At 42.1% G+C, this 18885-nt stretch overlaps 1 protein-coding gene across 3 annotated transcripts in view; it reads left to right on the forward strand.

The window, feature by feature from the left end:
* The window catches only part of LOC147024843 (interleukin-6 receptor subunit beta-like), a 144431-nt gene extending 125875 nt beyond the window's left edge, over positions 1-18556 (forward strand). For all 3 annotated transcript variants that reach the window (XM_085885152.1, XM_085885151.1, XM_085885153.1), the window contains 2 exons: positions 17821-17917; positions 18382-18556. In XM_085885152.1, the coding sequence (XP_085741278.1) occupies positions 17821-17917; positions 18382-18541 (257 nt within the window). In that variant the 3' untranslated portion in view covers positions 18542-18556. The remainder of the gene's footprint in view (positions 1-17820; positions 17918-18381) is intronic.
* The last annotated feature ends 329 nt before the right edge of the window (positions 18557-18885 follow it).

Raw genomic sequence — 18885 nt, forward strand, 5'->3', positions numbered from 1 at the left:
GAAGTTTCACATTGATCGATGAAGCAGTTCAAGAGAGAATTTTTTTTTTAAATATTTTCCTTCAATCCAATATGGTTGCCAAACCATGTGACATCAATTATTTGTGAAAACCCTGGTAACCCCACGGCTTGGGGAACATGTGTATGAAGTTTCCTGTCGATCTGTCCAGTCGTTCTGGAGAAGTTTTTTTTTAAGGTTTGAGGATAAATCCAATATGGCTGCCAAACCATGTGACATATCAATTTTTCATGAACATCCTGGTATCCTCAAGGCTTGAGGAACATGTGTAAATCTGTTCAGCCATTTCAGAGAGGTTTTTTTTTTGTAATGGTTGCCGAACCACCTGACCGATGACATCATCAATTTGTTTCTGTCGACCAATTTATCCCTAGATGACCCTCAACATTTTTCATACTGATCGGATGTAGCATTCTACATATGCAATTATGACGTCATAATGAAGGCACCATAAAATGTGGCATCCTATGGAGCATTCTATGTATTCAATTATGACATCATAACGAAGACACCATGACAACATTAAAAAAAAATCACACTTATTCTCCATGAGGAGTACTTGCTGTGTGCCAAGTTTCAATGTTTTTCCATGAAGCATTTTCAGAGAAATAGAGATCCAAAGTGTTTCTGTTTTTCCAACATGGCTACTACACCATGTGACCTATGATGTTATAATTAGCATTAGAGCATTCTACATGAGTAATCGCACCTCTGGTGAAAATTTTGTGTCAATCGCTCAAGCCGTTGCAGAGATTGTAGATGGTGACACATTTTCTGAATTCACACTCTATCTCTAAATGTTGATGGTCAAGGTCATATGGCAGTCTGAAAAAAGATATGGCCTTCATTGGATCATGGCCGAGTGCAAGTTGTGGGCGATCGCCAAGGGTTAGCCTTCCTTCGACTGGTGGGGGCTTGCCCTTGGCGATTCCTTAGTGATCGCAGATATCTATTTGATAATTTGCATCAATGATTTGGATAGGTGGGTTAACAATCAGCTTTCTCAACTTGCAAATTGCAGAAAGCTTGGAGGATAGGTAGATAGCAGAGAGGGGGTGATCAGATTCAGTAAAGTCTGTATACTTTAATTGATTAGGCAAAAGATTAGCAGATGTAGTTTAACATAAAGAAATGTAAGATGCTGGGGATGGATAAGAATAATGACAATAACGATTATATAATGCAAGGGGGCATTCTTGGAGCATGTCACATAGGAGAAGGTTCTGGGGGTGGGAATAGGTATGGGGGTTAAGCATACAGTACAGTGCCAGGCAGTGATAGGTAAACCTAAAACATGGCAGGGTTTTAGGTTGTTGGTATTGATTTTTTTTTTTTTTTTTTTTTTTTTTTTTTTTTGTATACCTTGGTCGAGGCTCGTATGAGAGCTAACACACAACTCACAGCAAGGAGGCATGAGACAAGAGGGGTGGGAGTGGAAGGGACAAAACATTGGGGAACAGACACAGGTGAACTGTGGAAGGGAGAGGGATGGGGATGGGACGGGGAACATGGCGAGGAGAAGATGGACATTACAGGGACTTTCAGGAAGGAAAGCAGGAGAATTGAAGGAAGTGGGCTTGGGTGGATTATCGGGGGTAGAAAAGATCGAGGATTTGGATGGGGGAAGATAAGAGGTGGTGGTGAACAGCTGTTTTGAAAGCCTGGAGGGAAGAATGGGAAAGAATAGAGTGAGGAAGTTTATTCCAAAGGCGGGAAAAAAGAGGAATGAAAGAGTGAAGATGAGCAGTGATTCGTGATTTTGGTAGTTTTACCAGAAGGGGGTTGTTGGCGGACCTTGAGCGCCCTGTGGAAATGTGGTTGGGACAAATCGCAGAGAGAGCAGGGGGGCAAGGCTGGAGAGGAGTCGGTAGAAGACAGAAAGACCACCGACCAACCTGCGGTGATTGAGTGAGAGGCCCAAAGACTCAGCTTCATTGCGGGAGATGCCAATGATCTTAAAAGCCCTGGTTTCGACAGCGTGAAGTCGAGAAAGGTGGGAGGCAGGAGCACCAGCCCAGAGGGGAGAGCAGTACTCCATCAGGCTACGGACAAAAGCTTTGTAAGTAGTTAGGAGCTCAAGAGGGCCGAGGAAGGACTTTGCACGACGGAGGATTCCCAGTCGGCGACTGGCTTTTGAGGCGAGGTTGGAAATGTGACTTTCCCAGGAAAGGTCATGGCAGATAGTGAGACCCAGAAGCTTGAAAGAAAAGACTTCTTCCAGAGGATTGTTGAGAAAGTGGATGGGGGGGTTTTGTAAACGGTCCTTTCGAAGAGACATAGTGAGAGTGTGAGATTTGTGTGGATTGAAAGACATGTTCCACGTGTTGGACCAGTTTGTGATTTTATCCAGATCTGCAGTGAGCGAAGAAGCTGCTGCTTGCCGGTCTGAGGGATGACAGATGGTACGGCAGAGGGTGGAGTCATCGGCAAAGAGAAATAGAGGATTTTCCAGATGATTATAGAGGATGAAAGATGAAATAGAGGATGATTAGCTCAGTTCCGCTCGAACAGGCCTGGAGTAGCCGATCGATCTCCTGGGAGAATCCCAGAGTATTCGTAGGGCGGATGAATTATAAATCAAAAGAGGTAGTGTTAACACTGTACTGTATCGGACTTCAGTGAGGCCTCATCTAGAATATTCTGTTGTCGATTGTCATCCATTAGTTAGGTAGTGGTAGCACCATGAGCTTTGTGGTTACATGTAGAGACAAATGTATTCCAGGTAGGTGCAATCTGTGTACCCCATCTCATGTAGTCTGCAGGTGATGCAAGTCCACTTTGTGATTAAATCTTGAATGCCTTTAAGGAAACGGGGTTGAGCACTAAAATGCTACTTTGAAATTGCAATGCCACCCAAATCCTCCAAATATTACGCAAAAGTAAAAATACAAAATGGAGTTTGTCTGCCAGGTGGCCATTCAACATTTGTTACACATCAATTACATTTTGTTTCACTTTGCAACTTTGTTGGCATCTTCAGTCACGTTGACTTGACAAATTCAACCCTCTGTCAGCACATCGGGGTCCACAAAGCGGTCCCCGGGACCTCCTTGTTGACCCCAGAAAGTGCTTCCCTTTCATGTGGTTACAAATGACGTCACGCTGGATTTCTCCCATCTTTGATTTGAAATACAAAATACCCCCCACCCCCACCCCGACACTTCCAAACAGCCTTGTTTCACTTCAAATCACAACTGCATGTGAAAATGCATGCAGTTCCAAAAATCAAAAATGCAATTACTATATTGAGCTTTCATCCATCCATTGGGACCACACTCTGTGCAGAGCATTGGTGCTGCTTAAGCAGTCTCCTTGGCTATTGGGCACAATCCTGGACGGGTTGCCACTCCGATACAGTATACTAGCAAACTGGCACTCATTTTGCCGACCTCGGAAGGATGACAGGCCGAGTTAACCCCACCTGGTATTAATTCAACAGCTGAGCAGGATTTGAACTCAGGACCTTAGGATCCCAAGCCCACCACCCCAACCATTAAGCCAACACCAGCCATATATTGAGCTTAACCACGATACAAATCAACTGAAAGCTTGAAATCGCAATCATCTGGCTTTTAAGCCTTGCAAGCGTCGCAAACTTCCGTGAATTGGCAGATTTCTACTTTTTGTGCTTTGAAAGTAAGTCCCTTCTTTCTCTTTCTCTTTCGACAGCAACAGAGGCCATAAATGGTCCGCATTGCCACACTGCCTCTGATTTCGAGCAGTTTTGTTTGAAAAGAACATTTAACCTATAATTTTAAATTATCTTGAATTACTGCATTTAATTATTGCAAGCATGATTATTTATTTAAGTTTTTTAACATCAATTTCCTTTTGATGGCTGATAGTAAGTACAATACTTTATAAGAAGGCCTATTTTTGTGTATTTAAATGGCTCAGAGTCATGAAATACATTGCATTCGCCACAATTGTGAAAAGTTAATGGTTTCACATTTATCCATCCAAATCCATTGGGACCATACTCTATACAGAGAATCATTGCTGCCGAAACAGTCTCCTGGACTATTGGGCACAATCCTGGACAGGTCACCACTCCGACTCAGGATACCAGCAAGCTGGTACTCATTTTGCCAACCTCAGAAGGATGACAGGCTGAGTCAACCCCACCTGATATTAATTCAATGTAGAAGCAGGATTTGAATTCAGGACCCTAGGATCCCAAGCCCACCACCCGAACCATTAAGCCAACACCAGGCTTTCCCTACAAAATGGTCTTTCTGGATGTGTGCATATGTTTCTACACTCCACTGTTCTTTATGGGATGTTTATGACCTTTGTCCTGGTCGTGCATTGTAAATATCAGATTGACCTCGTGAATTATAAATGATATCTCCAGAATAACTGATAATCTTCGTTCCACCGTGTCCCATTAAGTTGGGGGTCAGCGGTTCATAGAGCATGCATTGTTGGCTTTCACAAACCAGCTGGCTCAGCCTGACATTTGAATGGAGCATATATATATAGGCAGGAATTTGGAACTTGCACAGGGTACTGCCGATAACCCACCTACTCTTTGTCAAAGACATGGTGGGATCTTTAGCGTCCACCAGCAATCAATGGAAACAGATGGGTCTTCAGTCCGATCTGACAGGCAGTGCACTTTTCGATCCAATGCCCTGTCTGTAAAATACCAGTCTGACTGTTTGAAGTCTGGTCGAGGATTGAACTCAGACTAAAGACAACTCGATCATAAGTGCACTACCTCTGCACCATCCTTTTCGATAAGAATTTTAACGGCTCACATAGTTTTAAGATTCTTTGCACTTGATATGCAATTGCAAAAGTAGATTTTTTTTTAAACGTAGTTAAGATCTCCTTTGGTAAGTTATGCATGTTCATGAACCTGAAAGCACAGAGCAGACTATATCTGTTTATAAAATATACACAGCTTAAAGAGGTAGTTCTGTTAAGACAAATTTTCAAGTCAAAATGTTTGGAAGGTTTGGCGTGCCTCGCTAGTGGTCAAGCTCGAATTGGGCCTGCAGACACCATTGTGCTGAGTTTCAAATCGCTCCTCAAGAGGCCACGTGGCCCTTTTAACTTCCGGTTCTTTTATACAGGGCTTGTGTAAAATATTGATGAGTGGGAAAGGCCTGGCGCTAGCACTGCTGGCATATCGTTGAGCCCGAGAGATACCAATCGATCCGCCTGGCCATTTGCTAATGGCTCTGAGAGTGGAGCATGTGAACCTATTGGTTAAAGGCATAAGGTGGAGTAAAAGGAAAACTGTGAGCTGGTGGATTTCATGTGCAGAAGCATTGACAATCAGCTTTGTTTTTGTTGCCTTTGTAAGTCAAAAAGTGGAAGGCAAAATAAATTTTAAAATAACAGCTCAAAAGTGGTTTACAGAATTAAATAAGCAATGTGAATTGTAATTAGACATCACAATGTTTACTGCTATGCTTATCAAAATGATAACTAAGTACTTGTATTAAAGACCATATTAAAGAAACACAATACAAGAGATGAATTAGGTCAGCAGGTGGACACCAGTCAGGTCAGGCCGGATTAGATCTGTGACTTGCTTACAGGTATCATGTAAACCTGTGCCAACCTGTTCCATGGTCGGGTTGTCGGTGAATAAACTGTCTCCCCCACCAAGTTTCCTGGTGAAGAGGATGTATGGATGTGGACACCCAGTAGGATTAAAAACAAAACCTGTCAAAGAGCGGAGGAGCTCCTTCTGAGCCAATGGCCCTCCATATCTAGTGCCCAACTGTGTCTGTAGACATCCTCCTGTAGCTGGGTTACTTTATTTTAGGTTGGTGGCAGGATTTGCACTCTGGCCACTATAAAACCCTTCATTCCACAAAACACAAGAAAAAACGCAAAGAAAATTGAAATTGGTGAGCTGCCCTTCGCAGGGCACCTCACTGATGATGGGATTGGGGCAAAGCCTTTGGGAACCCCACTCTTTGATGATAGGAGGAAAACCACAGGGTAACCTTCTCGGGTCAGATTGCGGTAGTGTGTGTCGGGGTGGTGCTCAGGTGTCATCCACCAGACAGTGGACTCCTTGGGATAACCTGAGGCAGTCCCATCGGGTGGGTGCCTGTAATGTCCTATCCCGAAGAGAGGATAATCACCTGTCTCTGTTATCATCTGAGCTCAAGCGTTTGAACATCAGTATTGCAGCACTTTCTGAGTTTCGGCGACCGGATAGTGGTGAGATCATGGTGGGTGGTTACACCTACTATTGGTCTGGTTGCTCTGATGGTTACCATGCCCAAGGAGTTGCTGTAGCTGTGTCCAATAAGCTGACTCCAATGATAATTATAATTGAGGTAACACCGGTCAACGAGCGTATTATGAGACTAAGGATTTGTCACTCCTTGGGTGTCGTTTCCCTGGTCTCTGTTTCTGCTCTGACTGAGGCGAGTGACCTCACCGTGAAGGAAGCATTCTATGCCGCACTCGAGTCTTTGGCTGATCAGTGCCCCAGACGAGATACACTTCTTGTCTTGGGGGATTTCAATGCATCAACTGGAACTGATAGGAAGGGTTATGGGACGTGTTGGTCCCCATGGGTCTGGAACTGTGAACCAGAACAGCACTAAGTTCCTTGACTTAGCAAGAAGTCATGGACTTAGGGTGGCTGGTTCTTGGTTTCAGTGCTCACAGGCTCATCACTGGACTTGGTATTCCAATGCAGGTGGTGTGGCAAAAAAGATTGACCATGTGTTCATTGATAGTCCCTGGAGGATGATCCAGAACTGCAGGGTCCACCAGAGTGTTCAGTTCCTCATCGACTACAGGCTTGTGGTAGCAACTCTGAAGTTGCAGCTTAAATCTGTGAGAATGGTACCATTCCAGCCTCGGCTGGATGTTGGCAAGCTCAAGGATGAGAAGGTAGCTGAGGAGTTGTGAACAGGCTGAGTGGGAATTTGGGTGGTCGAGGTGCTTTGGGGAATCCTGAAGACCACAATTGTTGATGTTACCAGTGGATGTCTTGGAACTCACCGGAGGTCGAAGAAGTTTGTCTCTCAAGGGACACTGGATATCATTGACCAGAGTTGCAGGGCCAGGCTTAATGGCAGACTGAGCTGTTCAGGGAGTTGAGTTGTAAAACTGTATGTGTGCTAAGGGTGGACAAGGGGGCCATATGTGCGAGGAATCTGTAAAGGGGTAGAGCAACACCTGTGGTCAAGTGATTCTTGTCCTGCTTACTGGGGAATTCGCACATTGCGTTCCCCCAAGCCCATCCCTCGGTGTACTGCAGTGAGAGGGGAGGGTGGTGGGTTATTGACAGAAGTCCAAAGTGAAGGCCCGTTGGGCTGGTTACTTTGAGCGGTTGTACCAGGCTAATCCACCAAGCTGTTGAGTTGGTGTTACTATCCCTATTGCTGACCCTCCAATCAACTGTGATCCACCTTCGTTTGTGAAAACACAGGCTGCGGTGAATCGGTTGACATGGGCTAAAGCTCCGGGAATCTGTGGCATCCATGTTGAACTTCTCGAGGCTGGTTGAAATGCTGTACTCATGTCATTGCATGCAGTAGTTTTGCTCTGCCTGGAACACAGGCATCATCCCGACTGACTGGAAGAAGGGCCTTGTTGTCCCTCTCTGGAAAGGGAAGGGTGTTCTCCAGGACTAAAACAACTACCAAGGGGTAACACTGCTCTCCGTGCCGGGCAAGGTCTTTGCTCAGATAATTCTTCATCGGGTTCGCTACCATCTGCTTCAGCACCAGCGTCCAGAGCAGTCAGGCTTTACACCAAAACAGTCAACGTTTGACCGTATGCTTGCCCTTCGGGTCCTCATGGAGCGTAGATGAGAGTTTTGGCAGGGGCTGCTTGCAGCCTATGTTGATCTCTGCAAAGCATTCATTTCAGTAAATCGGGATGTCCTCTGGAGGATTCTTGGTCTTCGTGGAGTGCCACCAAAGCTAAGGTCCCTGGAGTCCTGGCAGAAAGCAGATGCAGCGGCGGCACATGCCCCCATACCGTAGCGACACAGAGCTTACTGGAGCAGGTAGACAAGGGGTTCTTCTGATTCTGATGTACCTGAGTCTTGCAGAGCGTCAGTGCTGCTGAATCAGTTCTTGGCAAGGGTTGTACTGGGTGAATTGTCATTGCCTTCCCTGCAGAAGTCAGGGCAGGAATTTGGAATTTTGCCGGTGTGCTGGTGATAGCTCACCTACTCTTCATGAAGGACACTGTGGGATCTTTAACGCTCACCAACTAAAGCCAGCAGACGAGACACCCAGTTTAACGTCCATCCGAGGGACGGCACACATTTATGAATCACCCCGCCTGTGAAACACCGAGATGACAGTTTATAGTTGGGCCAGGGTTCGAACCCAGGCTCGACAGCTTAGAGATGAGTGGTGCGTATATCTAAGGCATCTTGCCAGCCCATGCAAGGGGTTAGTAAAAAGAAAATAAAAGAAACCTTCAACAGAGGAGACAATATGAGATAGAAAAGGACCTTGAGTTTTTGGCCCCTGCACTCTCTGCCAAAGTCTGAAATTGGGGACACTTAATTGAGGACTGACCGACCGATCATCTGTTCACGTACTTTTGTCATTTGTGTACTCGATATTTCAAAAAAAACGTTGAAAATGTAGCTGTCATATTGCAGATATCTATTCATCATGACATTATCTCAACCTGATTAGAACACTGCTTTGATTGGCTAAATTATGTTGTCCTGGCAACGATCTCAGTAATTTGGCTTGTGTGTATGATATTTCAAAAACTGTTGAACATTGAGCTTTCATTTAAGATATATCTATTCCTCATACCACCCAAAAGGTGTGGGACCTCGAGTTTCAGCTCCTTGTGTTTTTTAAGACATGATCTTAGGCTCATGGAGAAGCTGCGTCACAAATCACGTCCACATGCAGACAGATACATGAGATAACGCCAAACTTGACTTTCACACAAACACAGCCACTGAGATTGAGGGAAGTGACGTCACTTCCGAGAATACTCTGGGGAACAGCGACATCATCTTTCTGACACTCAGCGGGGCAAACAAGGAAGAATTTCCTCTTCCCCATGGAGTTGTGAAGGACCGGAGAAGCACAGGACTGGATAGACTCAAGGAAGCGGATTTAAGAATCATAGAAAAGCGGTTACGGCACATATCACTCGTTAGCACCTGCACATGCCTCAGGAATTTCTGTTGTGGTCTTCAGGAATGAAGTTTTCCTCTGGGTTGGAACTATCGTTGGATACCCAAGTGCTGTTTTTCCAATTAATATGACAACCCATGTCTGTACTGGGCAACACCATCCTGAACATATCATAATTATTGTACAACCACCATGGCAGCAAATAGGGTCCACAAAGTTGTGCTATGGCCGTCAGTGTGCTTTGCTTGTGATGATTAATTCCAGCTATACGGTGCCTATCCACGTCACAATTACCACTTTACCTGGACAGTGTCCCTTCATGACACCACAACTTACAAATGTCTTCTTGTTTTTGACAATTAAACATGCACGATTTATGCTTGGCAGAAATATTATGATGTTTTTGCGCAATTGCACCACCATGTGGAAAATGCCTGCGTGGCCATTTGCAAGATGTCTTCCACATCTGATGAAATTCCCTCTCATCTGGAAGTTTTGTCCAATTAATTGCAAGCCGTGACCATGCAACCGACTGAAACCGACTAATAGCTGTGTAGAACTTTGTATGTTATTCATAACCTATTTTACAGAGAAGACCTCCCAAACTCCTTCATGGCTTTTGTACTTGTGAGTCATTTCCTTGTGCCATTTTGTTTTGGCATTTCATGGATTTACTTATGAGAAGATGGTGAAGACCATTCAAGCGACACAGAACACACTAATGTTTCATTTCACAGCCAATCAGACCCACAGAGGGAGGTTCTGCCTGTTTCCACAGAAAATAATGTAAAGTTGGAGACGACGTTGCGGTTGCGCATGTGCATTACGTTCAGCCTAATGTTGCTTTTGGGTTGATAGAGTTTTTATTTGGTACTATACATATTGTTGTGGAAATGACTTCTTGGGGTTAAAAATGCTTGATATAGCATAGTTATTTCCTTCAATGAATGTTTAGCAAAAGCGTAAAGTAATTAAATGTGATATTATATATGCGTCACTAATGTAATAGTGAGATGATGTCTCCCTTTCCCAGTGTCTTTCTAAAATTATTAACCCGTTTGACCCTGTTTTTTTAATGTCCTATCCTTTGGAATCTGTTCTAAATGTCCGATTTGAGCATTTGCTTGGCCTTAAGGCACTATCCTGGTTGGGGAGGGGGGGCTCGAACCGCGCTAGAGCTGATGGGGAGAGACTGCACGGTTGATAACTGTGAGATGGGAAATCCCTCGTCCATAAAACGGGCCTTCTGGCGGATAGTAAATGGAAGTGGATGGGTGCGGTGTGTCATCAATGATGTGCATAGCTGAGGCTATAAAAGGGAGTGATGAAATTGGCCCAACAGCAGACGCACACAGTGCTGCGTGCGAGCTGAATTGGGGTTGCTCCCCAGAAAGAGCCTTTTTTGCTGCAGCCCCCAGCCACGCCTCCACGCAGCAAGCCTCACCCACTCTCCCTCGCTTGTCCGAGCTCAAAAACGGCACTCGTAGAGCGTATAGTCTCGCCTCATGCATTCATTCTGAACAAAAGTACCATCGTTATCTGAACATGCAACTCTTATGGCCCACTGCCTTTATGGCCCATATACCTGTATCATCCATGCACCCTATTATTTTGGGTGGTCGCTAGACTGCCGTTATTCTCAGGTTTTCCGTCTGTCTGTATGTATGTAATGGACAGCTCTGGAGGCCAGAGGAGTCAACCGATTTTGATGAAACTTGACTGGTAGGTTCATACCAGGATCTAGTTGTATGCTTTTGAGCACCGTTGCTATGGACGCCACCGTTGCCTAGCAACGGGACTTTGACATTTTTGAAAAAAATCCGAAAAATATTTATATATATATATATATATATATATATATATATATATATATATATATATATATATATATATATATATATATATATATATATAAAAAATTTTATTTTTATTTTTTTCGAAAATCAAAAATCGGCTTCCGCGCTTTTATGCGCACTATAATCAACCTCTTTGTCAAAAAATTTCAGCCCGATCCGTCAAAAACTGAATGACTAGTATGCAATTATATAGCGACCACCCATGTCGCCAACCGGCTTGTCATATTGTTTGTTGGCATGGATTATGAATGTAATAAATGTTATTATTCACTCACATCAGGTCATAGATCAGATATATGAGATTTCATATTTTTGGATAAGAATTTCAATTTCACCAATTATGGCTGGAATACCATTTCTCTGACGACATCTTCATTATCACCCTATATAGCCCGTGGGGAGTTGATGACATATGCCAAGTTTCAACTTTTTGCGTTGAGCGGTTTCGGAGAAAATGTCCAATTTTTTTTTTGTTTAATCCAATACATCTGCCATACCACGTGACCTATGATTCATACATTTAATCATTCACTCCCATTGCAGATCAGATATATGAAGATCAGATATATGAAGTTTCAGATTTTTTTTCGGATAAGGATTTCAATTCAACCAATTATGGCTGGAATACCCATTCACCGATGACATTATCGTTATCACTCTATATTCCCCATGGGGAGTTGACATATACCAAGTTAAAATTATTTTTTTCATTGAGCAGTTTTTGAGAAAATTATATCCACATTTTTACCTTTCATCCAACGTGGTCGCTGTACCTTGTGACCTATGATGTCAGAGTTCGCAATAAAATATTCTCCATGTGGGGAGTCTCTCCTATTTTTAAGAGTTTTGCATCGATCGGCCAAGCGGTTGCAGAGAAACATTTTAAAAGTGAAAATATATAGTTGTGGACACACACACACACACACACACACACACACACACACACACACACACACACACACACACACACACACACGTTTCAATAGTCACATCTCCTTTGGGGTGAGACTATAAACAACACAGTCTAACCTTTCTTGCAGTGTATCTTTTTCTTTTAAATACAATTTCACAAAGTGGCTTTCATTTTAAATTACTTCGATAGCATTGTGTAAACCGATAACATTTAATGAGGTACTGACACCAGATCAATGTGCAAGGACCTTGCCAAATCTGAGATTGTTTAACACACCCTTTGTAAGTTTGTTAACATCCTTCTTCCATAAGCTCAGATTTTGTATCCAAATAAAATAAAATAATTAAAACTCTCTTTGGAAGACTACCTTGCCATGGATAATAATCGACGTTCTTCTTTTTTGTTGGGAACCACGTCCTGCAGTTACGTAGAGCTGTTAGGATTTTATTGGATCTTCCTCAAAGTGAGCTGCTATGTTTGTCCTGACTGCATGGAGAGGCATCTGATTGGATGGGCTGATCTTTCTTCTGTATTGTTTGACTGATTATAATCATGCATTTTGATGGTTTTTTTTACATGTTGATAACGATATTCTCCAACAACACCCAGTTGCTGAAAGCCATGTATGTAATACGTTTGCAAACATGGCTGAATTTTGAATGTCCTCTAAACCCCTTGTACTCTTGTCTGCTCTCAACCTTCCTTCTGTGTTTATCCCCCACTTTGCTTATCCCCCCCCTCCCCTGCCATTTTCTCTTTCCTTTTCTGGTTTATTTATTTCCTTCTTCCTTCCATTCTCCTTTTACCATAGCAACAATATGTGAATACACCTGCAGTTAAAGAATTAACCCCACTTGGACACACTTTTTCATGAACAAAACAAACAAAAAGCACATGCAAAGGCAGAAAATTACAATACCTAGACTCTCCTGAAAGGCTGTGCCGGATTTGAAGTTTCTGCAATGGAATGAAACAACTATCAGCTCTGAATATGTCCGAGTGCAGCTGGTGCTGATTGAACCTGAGATACTTGTTAAGTCGGCTCTGAAGCCAAACTCAGATGACACTGATCCTCAGCTTCCAATCCTCTCGATCGAGCGTCACTGAGTGCAGTTCCTTTGTCTCCAGGCCCGTATACTTCTTCAACATGTTGATGTGGTTGAGAGCTGATCTGCCTCGCTTCGGCCTTCCGTGTTTCAGTGTCCAGGGTATAAGATTGTAAGCGGGTTCGTTTTTGTGCGGTAGCCGTGCCCAGCAATCCTGAGACGTCTTCTAATTTTAATCAATAGTCTTGAAAGAGATCCATAGAGCTCTTGATTTGTCATACGTTCAGACCAATGGACATTGAAAGCTGAACAAAGAAGAAAAGAATAGTATCCATAAAGTCCCTTCTCATGGGTCGCAGTGAGTGTCCGTGCTTCACTTCCCTAAAGCAGGACACTCAACAGTTGGCATGAACAGTCAGTTCCTTGATATGCCGAGACAGTGTCGACTTCCATATTGAAAATTTATTGCAGGCTCTCCATGCGGCAGCTTTCCTTTATTTGATCTACAGTACTGAGCAGTTGTGTTAACCTCGGAACCAAGACGCTTGAAGGCATTGACTGTCTCAAGTTTTATTCCATCGTTTGATATGATTGAGATTTTTCTCGACTGGTTGAATGCTGTCACTTTAATTACCCCGCACACACAAAGCGAAAAGCGGAGATAAGCAATTGGTTCATGTCCGTCCGTCCATCTGGTTTGGTCTGTCCACAAACGGCAATTTCTGATCAAGGAACAACTTATTGAAATTGAATGTTATATTTTGAACATGAATCGGAAGACAAACCTGCCGTTTAACAGTACTTTGTCTCTGAATTTGTCCCAATCACACATGTGGAGAGAGGAGAGATTAAAAAAAAAACAATTTCTGTCTGCCTGCCCGGCAATGAAATCAAATTGGAAATCATTTCAAACAGGAAAGTTACTGTTTTTAAGGACGTTTAGAGGACACAAACAACAGGCACGAATAACTAATATAACATGTTAGGGTGATGTAATAGACACTGTCGATGACGACAAAAACCCAGAATTAATTTATTCGTACGACTTTTACAATCTTGATTGTATTTCAATTGAATTATATACCTGAACACTGCAGAACACATTTCCTTTTTGGCACTTTAAAAACCCTTCCGTTTAACAGTATTTGGGCGGGTTAAATAGGGTGGTGCATAAGACTGCTTCAAAAGTGCTAAACTTCAAGAATTTGTTTTTAACGATCTTTAAAATCATAATTTTATTTTTATTGAACTATATAGGCCTGTTTGAACACTGCATGAGTTAACTTGTTATCTGAACTCTCTCGAGTTACCCTCGCCGAAGGAGAGCGTGTTGCATTTGGGTCCGTTTGTTTGTTTGTCTGTTTGTCCGCACAGAACTTTCATGTTCTTCTCTGCAACTGCTTGTCGGATTGAGACAAAATTTCCAGCATTGGTGCGACGACTCATGTAGAACGTGTTAGTCATAATTATGACGTCATATGTCACGTGGTGTGGCAGCCATGTTGGAAAAATGGAAAACTTTGGACCTCTGAAACCACACCAAAGAAAAAAGTGAAACGTGGCACATGCCAAGTACTCCTCATGGGAAATGAGTGTGATTTTTTTTATGATGTCATAGGTGCCTTCGTTATGACGTCATGATTGCATATGTAGAACGCCACATCTGATCAGTATGAACATTTTTGAGGGTCATCTTGGGATAAAGTGATCCACAAAAATGTTTTTCATGATGTCATCGGTCACGTGATTTGGCAGCCATATTGTTTAAAAAAAAAATTAACTTCAAAAATCTTCTTCTCTGAAATGGCGAAGCAGATCGAGGCAAAACTTTACACATATGACCGCCTATCTTTGAGGAACAAAAGGTTCACACATATAATGTCATCGGTCACATGGTTTGGGAGCCATATTTGATTTGCCAGAACATCTGGACAGATAGAGGAGAAACTTCACATAAATGTTCCCCAAGGCATGTATGTACAAGGTTGTAAGGAATAATTGATAACTCACATTACATGGTTGGGCAGCCGTATTGGATTTAAGAAAAATATTAAATAATGTTTGCTCTGGAACCACATAATCAATCAACATGAAACTTCAAAAGAGTGATCCAGTAGTGACAGAGAATACATGTTTTAAATTTCAATTTGGTCAGACACATGGTCTGGCAGCCAGAATTATTTAAGTTTTTTGATCTGGGTTCTTTTCTTTTTGATTTTTTGGGGGGGAATAAGACTCACTTGGATAGAGGGTGTAGGGCAGCCCGGAATCATGGCGAAACCCAATCCTTATCCCTGTGTCGTAAGAGGCGACCAGGGTTGCGTCAGGAAGGGCATCCGGCGTAAAACCTATGCCAAATCAGTATGCGGATCATAACAGATGATTCGCTGTGGCGACCCCTAACGGGAGCAGCCGGAAGAAGAACAACAACAACAAGACTCACTTGGATGTGCCTGGATGGGTTTGAGTGTAGAGGAGTAGCAGATGAAATGCGATTCCTATCCAGGTTCCTCCTGATGACTTTATCTTTGCTTTTTGCTTGTTTGGGTTCCTTCTGATTACTATATTGTAGGAGTTTACCGATTTGGTCTTCTATTTTGATTTTAATCCCATTTTGAATTCAATTGAATAATAATAAGTAATGTCATGAGTCAGGGTCAGATCAAATCGAGATTGCATAAAAGTGGGACGTCTTGGTACCCGGTCATAACTGCCAGCAGTTATAAAATGGCAGTTCTAATTATGTCTCATTAATTACGTAACACTCCAGTACACAAACGCCACACAAAATACACCACACAAAACTACACCAACATTACACAAAATACACCAAACAAAACAAGTCCTGGTGAGGGTCTGCAATCTCTGATTGCTCTTTTTCTTGTTTTTTTGGCATTAATTGTTAACCCTATATCTTAAGGCGCTGTCACACCTTGCCGATTTAGTCAGCGTATGCTGACATATGAAAAATTTGTCTAAAACACTGACACACGTCGAATACGTTATGAGTAAGTTTTGTATACGTTAAGAGCACGCTGAAAAACACTGCCATACATCGTAGTACGCTGGCTTTCATCTTTGTACTTTGCGGTTGTCCTCAAATTTAACATGCTTGAAATTTTACGACGTATGCCAGCATATGACTCGCACGTTCCACTACGCTGGCCATAAGTTGTAGGCACGTTATGCGATCATTGACACATGTCGACACACGTTACTTGTAAGTTACTCATAAGTCGAAACACGTCGAGGTAATGCTTAGCGTACCCAAAACGTATTTCTAACCTGAGTAACGTGCTTTGAACCTATGTGTAAAGTACCTCCAACGCATATTGATGTATGTAGACATATTTGAGTGATGTCTTCCGGACGATCACAGAACTTACTGAATGTGTTTCTAATTTACAGCTACCGTATAATGGCGTATTGGCAGCGTTAAAAAAAACAACAACAATAACTTCCGATATTTCGTCACGTGCCGTTATGTCATGTCCAATTGCCTCTTCAGTTTGCTCATGTCTTATTCTTAATTCCTCCTCTGTGAATATTTTCTGTTTGAGGATATTGTCACGTCGACGTCGAAACTTAAAAGCAAATGTCCGAATATATTTTAAAATTCGTGATAGACTAAAAAAAATTAAAAAAAAAACAAAAAAAAACAACAACTTCACATATTTCGTCACATGCCTTCATGGAGCCAAGGAGAAAAAAAGACAATGTGCCATGACGGTGAAAATAAGTTTCGGGTATGCTAAACATTACCTCGACGTGTTTCGACTGATGAGTAACTTACAAGGAACTTGTGTCAACGATCGCATATCGTGCCTACAACTTATTTCCAGCGTAGCGGAACATGTGAGCCATACAGCGAGTACGTCGTAAAATTTTCAGCATGCTTGAAATTTCACGACGTATGAGACGTAACATGAAATACGACAGCATACTTCATCGTTTTTCAGCGTGCTCTTAATGTATACACAACTTACCCATAACGTATTCGACGTGTGCCAGTTTGATTCGGCAAATTTTTCATTGGTCGGCATACGCTGGCGAAATCGTCAAGGTGTGACTGCGTGGTTGACACTTTCAATTTTCAGGTGGTTATGATTTAAATTGGCGTGTGGCAGATTTTTAACAGGTTACGCCACAAGTTCGTTGGCGATACGTGCAGCGCGCTATGCCTAAGTTAAACTATCGTTGGGCATAGGTTGTGAACGCCGACAACAGGCTAAGCATTCGTTGGTATAAGTTATCTATAAGACAATGAAACGTTCTGTGCCCGTTACTAATATGTTATGCATAGGACCAACATGTTATGAATACGACCAAAACTTTTTAAAAAACATCAAAATTTCAGCGTACGCCAACGTTTTACATACATTTTTATACGTTGTCATTGCTGGCTAAAACGTCAAGGTGTGACAGCCCCTTTAACGATGCTTGGTTTGACTCTTGAGAAGTTATCGAACTTTATCAATTTTCTTCTGACAATAAGGTGGGGTCATCAGCAAAGTCGAGATCTGTAAGAACCTTTGGTTTTACTCTTCAATATTTTATTTGTTCTCGTTGGAATGCCAATTCCTCCTTCTTGTCTTTGATAAGGGGCCATTTTATCCATACTCTTCAACCCCGTGGGGATAAAAACAGACACAGTGGATTGTTTTATTTTGAAAAATGCTCTTGGGTAAAGGAATGACAAGTGCACAATAGACATCTGAATATCGTAAATGGGATGTGAACTGACCTTTGTTCACAGCATCAGACAGCAAGTGCCCATTCTGTGATCACAACTATCACATCTTGTTTTGAGCTCCATCTCGCATGCTTAGACTGATTGTGCTTCAAGTATTACAAGTTTTGGGATTTTGCTGATTGAGGTGATGTGTGCACAGACGACTGGGAAGTGCTGGCAATTGTGGCATCGGCTTGTGTGCTGCTGCTTATTATCGTGGTGACGTCGATCTTTCTCTGCCTCCACTTCCAGAAAAGGTGCGGTTGGCTTTCTCGGAGCAAGCGACGATCACTTTGGAAGATCATGTTGCATTTACTGTGACAAAAATGGATATTTGCATCGAAGCAACACTAACCTTTTATCCCAAACTGCCATCAATACCCAGTATATAGTGGAAAATGAAGAACTGAGCAAAGCCTCGAAATTGAGCCAGCACACAGACTCTTTTTGTGCACAACCCCCTTCCTCCACAGAAACAATACAAAGAAAGATGAATTATTCACTAATTCATTCCCTTCATTTCTCTCATCTCACATCCTGCCTCAATCTCCCAAATGGAGCAGGAATTGTCCCGTGTGATTGAAATGCAGAGTCCCTTGAGCCCCTATTCCCCAATTACACTTAGCCTGCTTTGATATGTTAAACCCCATTAAAAGCACCCACCTTTCTCCACATGATTGTAATGTGATTATTTTGTCTTCCCCTTTGCCTTAAACCTTAGCATCAAGGAATTCCTGTGTGTTCGTGATCTCCCCAACCCGATCATACAATGGCTGATAATGGAACAGGTGTGTTATTCTTATCTACAGTACATCTTGTTTGTGTTTACTTCCTTCCACCCTGAATGTGTAAATCAAAATGGTTGTTTTTTTTTATCCTGAGCGATACTACCACCCAAACACTGTATTCACAATTCATTGATGTGAATTTTCAATTCTCAGTTTTTGTTGGATTTCTGGGATTTAAAAAAACCAATACGTCCTGTCAATACAGAACATATATGTATGTATGTATATATATATATATATATATATATATATATATATATATATATATATATATATATATATATATATATATATATATATATATATATATATACATATACATATACATATACATATATATATATATATATATATACATATACATATATATATATATACACATACACACACACGTATATATATGCAATGAATTATCGTACAGTGAATATGTACAGAAG

The sequence above is a fragment of the Eptatretus burgeri genome, chromosome 6 (assembly GCF_056783735.1).
Source record: "Eptatretus burgeri isolate ZD-2024b chromosome 6, Ebu_testis_v1, whole genome shotgun sequence".
Classification (NCBI taxonomy): Eukaryota; Metazoa; Chordata; class Myxini; order Myxiniformes; family Myxinidae; genus Eptatretus; species Eptatretus burgeri.